At 38.7% G+C, this 3803-nt stretch overlaps 1 protein-coding gene across 1 annotated transcript; it reads right to left on the bottom strand.

Moving 5' to 3' along the window:
• Positions 1 to 488: 488 nt before the first annotated feature.
• LOC121963570 (serine/threonine-protein kinase D3-like) lies at positions 489 to 3547 on the bottom strand (the record flags this gene model as incomplete). Its single annotated transcript, XM_042513851.1, has 7 exons — positions 489 to 561; positions 662 to 687; positions 1020 to 1239; positions 1467 to 1544; positions 2216 to 2339; positions 2651 to 2810; positions 3464 to 3547. Coding segments are annotated over 7 exons (765 nt in total), but the record flags the coding sequence as incomplete, so codon positions are not given.
• Between the last annotated feature and the right edge of the window lie 256 nt (positions 3548 to 3803).

Consider the following 3803-nt stretch of genomic DNA (forward strand, 5'->3'; position numbering starts at 1 on the left):
AATATTTAGGTGTGTGCAGTACAGAGGGATGCAGGGATACAGAGGTAATTAAATCATTTCAATTAACTGCCTCTAACTGAGAAATTTGGTCCGTGCATGTAGGTCTAAAAAAATGTCTGATGTGACTGTGAGGAAGCAAACAATTATGAATAAAATACGAAAATATGATTATTAATGACTGTAATGAATCTACAATCAGTTATTTTTGACATGTGTGTAAAATGAGCCTTTGAAGGAAGTTCTAAAAATCAACTATTACTAAAAAGAAATGCTGAAATTCCTCCATAAAAAGTTGTTTTCTCTTTAACAGTTACAGAAACTAAAATCTATTGAAACAATAAATTAATTAATAAATTAGGGAGCTGTAAAATAAGGCATTTACCTTTCATCTTTGCCTCCAAAAAGATTTTAAAAAAGCATTCTTTGCTGTTTCTTTGATAAACACCTGAGACTGTGATAATATCATAATGTGGTGAAAAGCACTTCACCTTTGTACACGACTCCAAACTGTCCTGAGCCCAAAACCTCGCCTGTAAGGATCTGATACACCGAGCTGATGTCCTGAAAAACACACACACACACAGACACACACACACACACACTGAGGTATGAAGAAGTTCGTGGTGATTAATTATCATTTCAGGAGTAAGTCGATCCTTACCACGCTGTCTCTGTGCGAATCTTTCTCTGTAATCAGAACAAAATCATTTTAATGAGCATTTATTGTCAAATCAAATGCTGAAAAATTGAATATTCTCTGATTCATGTTTAGAGGTTGCCTGACTCATTACAAATCATATTAATGCTCATTTTTGTTAAGTAACCCTGACGTTTTTCACTTTTGATTGAAATTATTTGGGCTTTGTGCTCCGACGCCCACGTTAAGTTTTGTGTAACGAGTTATTAATGGAACAACAGCTCATCACACTCAGTTACATAACCTGTGAACAGCTCTGTTGTCTCGTTTGCATTTATTAATGTGAGCATCAGAGAGTTTTTTTTTGTTATTTTCGGCTCACTGCTTGTTATTTTCTCCCCGCCGTGTCCGCCGCTGCTCTGCACCGGCATCAGAGCCTGACGGATGGCGCTCTCCCAGGCCGGCCCGTCCTCTTCGGCCACCACGCAGTACACCAGCGAGGCCGTCTCCACCTCCAAGGAGTGGGCGCTGTTGCCTGGCAACGAGGGCACGGTGAGGTGGGCGGAGCCTCGGACGTGCAGCACCTCAGACAGAGTGATCTCCTGCAGGACAGACGTCACAAAATGATGTTTTCTTATGATTTATCTGTAATTCTTTCCATTCTTTATGTTTACATGTGGTCTGTGATTTTGTTTTTTTATTCTTTTAGGCGTTTTGTGTCACTTAACATTTATCCCTCTTCTGTTTACAGTAATATTTTTGGAGTCATTTCTAGCTGAAGAGTTTGCACCGTCTGTTGCTGTGTGTGTTTTCGGGTGATGAGCTGCACCTTGTAGTACTTGGTGCTGCTCTCGTTCTGGTACAGAGTGATGCTCCTCCAGTCCAGGATCCAGTAATGACGTTTCCTCTGGGAATATAAAAAAAAGACATAAATAATTCATAAACGACAGAATGAATTTAGAGGTTAATGGCTTTGAAAAGGGTTAATCCCCAAAGACACATTTGAACAGACTTCTAAATCTGCAATTTCGTCAGCAAAGTCTGCTTAGTTGGCTGACAGGGTGAAGTGAACGCCTCAGCTTGTTGTGGTTGATAAAATGAGAGCTAACATTAGTAACTGTGTGTTAAATAGAAAAAAAAGTGAGATCACTTTCTTAAATGCTGTGATGTCTAAAAAAAAAAAAAACAGAAAAAAACCATCATTAGTTTCATATACTTGAATCAACAGGTATTTTACTGCCCAAAATGTATTTAAAAAAAAAAGGGTTGGAGAAAAAAAAAATATTTAAAATTATTATTTTTAAAGATATGTATAGTAACATCATTTTATTTTACTCTCGTTTTCTGTTTTGGGAGAAAAAAAAAGTTTAAGGCAAGTTCAATTTAAGACTTTTTAAGCTTTTTTTCTGAATATTTTTTAATTAATTGTTTCATTAAATTAAAATTAAATTTAAGACAAATATATAATTATACAAATGTGAAATGAATGAAAAAAATAAATAAAATAAAAGTAAAATACAAAAATAATAAAACAATAATAATAATATATGCTGTGAAAAAAATATGTGTGTGTCTCACCAGTGTGTCAGTGTTGGTGTGGTGCAGCAGCCATCCCTCTCTCAGGACTCCACCTGCTCTCCTCTTCGAGTGATGCACCGACTGGACGAGCCTCATCACAGGGATGAAGCTGCTGAAACACGGACTGACGGAGGGACAGAGGACAAAAGACAAGAGACAAAAGAGGCCGATTTAAGGAGAAATACTGAATAAAAGTTCGTTTTCTTTGCTCGGACTGAGCTGCGGTGTCCCCTAAATGCCTCTGGGTGGCAGCGCGGCCCAAAATTCACTTTAGAGTTTGTGATGTTGATGATTTCAGTGACAGCAGGAGAGATGAGTGTTTTAGTGTTTGGGAGCCAAAATCAAGTGTCTGACATCATCAGGACATCGTCTGGTGCCAACGGAGTCACCTCAAAAACGGGATGACATCATCAGAATAATGACCAGCCCTCTGACCTCATCGGCTCTCGCTGTGGCTCCCCGTCTTTTGTCTCGGCCGTCCAGTCTCCGTCAGTGGACATCTCATCGTCGGAGGTCTCTAGTGTTGTCATGCTGGTGCGCTCTGAATCATTGTCCTCTGGGTCTGCCGGGCTGCTGTGACCCGCCGCTGTGCATTCTGGGAAAGTGACATCATGTGCAAAAGATATTAGGGCTGCGGCAAACGATTATTCACACGTGATTATGGGACAAAAAAAGGAGGAAAATTTTAAAAAGTGAGTTGTTGAAATTGCTTGACATGTTCGCCCAACAATCCGAAACCTGCATATATTCACTTTATAAAAATATTTAAAAAATTGAGAAATTTTTCTAAAAAATCCTAAAAAATTATTGCTGATTAAATTTCTGTTCATCACTTTATCAACTAATTGTTTCAGCAAAGTGCGCACCTGTTCAAAAGTTTTTTAAATTTAAAGGCACATTTTTATTCACAGCAAAAACAAAACCGGCTAGCAGATCGATGATGTTATTTTTTCATATTTAATTTTCATGCAAACATGCTCATAATGACACATGCTGATGTTTCGCAGGTATAATCTGATCCTGAATCATCGTAATCATCATCGCTGCTCGGATGAACGCTGCAGGAATCTAAAATGAGTCCCGAATCTTTCAAATCTTCCTGAGACGGAGGGTGAATCAGCTTTGAGTCATCGCGGGGTTATGGGAACATCAGAGCGGGGGCCTTTTCAAAAGATCCGTGATCTGAGAGCAGTTAAAAGCCAGAATAATAAATGGAAAACAGCCCCCCGAAATAGGCTGACAGCTCACCTTCCCCGTTGGTGCGTCTCCTCTCTCCTGGACAGTCTCTGGGGACCAGCAGCTCGCAGCGCCGATGGCAGTTAAACCTGCAGTCTGAAAAATGATGACAGAGGAGAGGTGGCGGGTTCAAAGAGAGGAAAAAGAAGCACAAGTACATGTAAAAAATACCAAATGACAGAATGTAACTTTTGGACTTTTTAGAAGTTTTCATTTCAGACTGATTGAAGTTAGATTTCGGACTTTTTAAGACTTTTTTTAATGCTACTAAGAATGAAGAATAACTTTCTAAGAACCAAAATTAAAGAAATGCAATCGTATTTTGCCCAAATTTTTAAAATGACATTAAACA

The sequence above is a fragment of the Plectropomus leopardus genome, unplaced genomic scaffold, assembly GCF_008729295.1.
Source record: "Plectropomus leopardus isolate mb unplaced genomic scaffold, YSFRI_Pleo_2.0 unplaced_scaffold11729, whole genome shotgun sequence".
Classification (NCBI taxonomy): Eukaryota; Metazoa; Chordata; class Actinopteri; order Perciformes; family Serranidae; genus Plectropomus; species Plectropomus leopardus.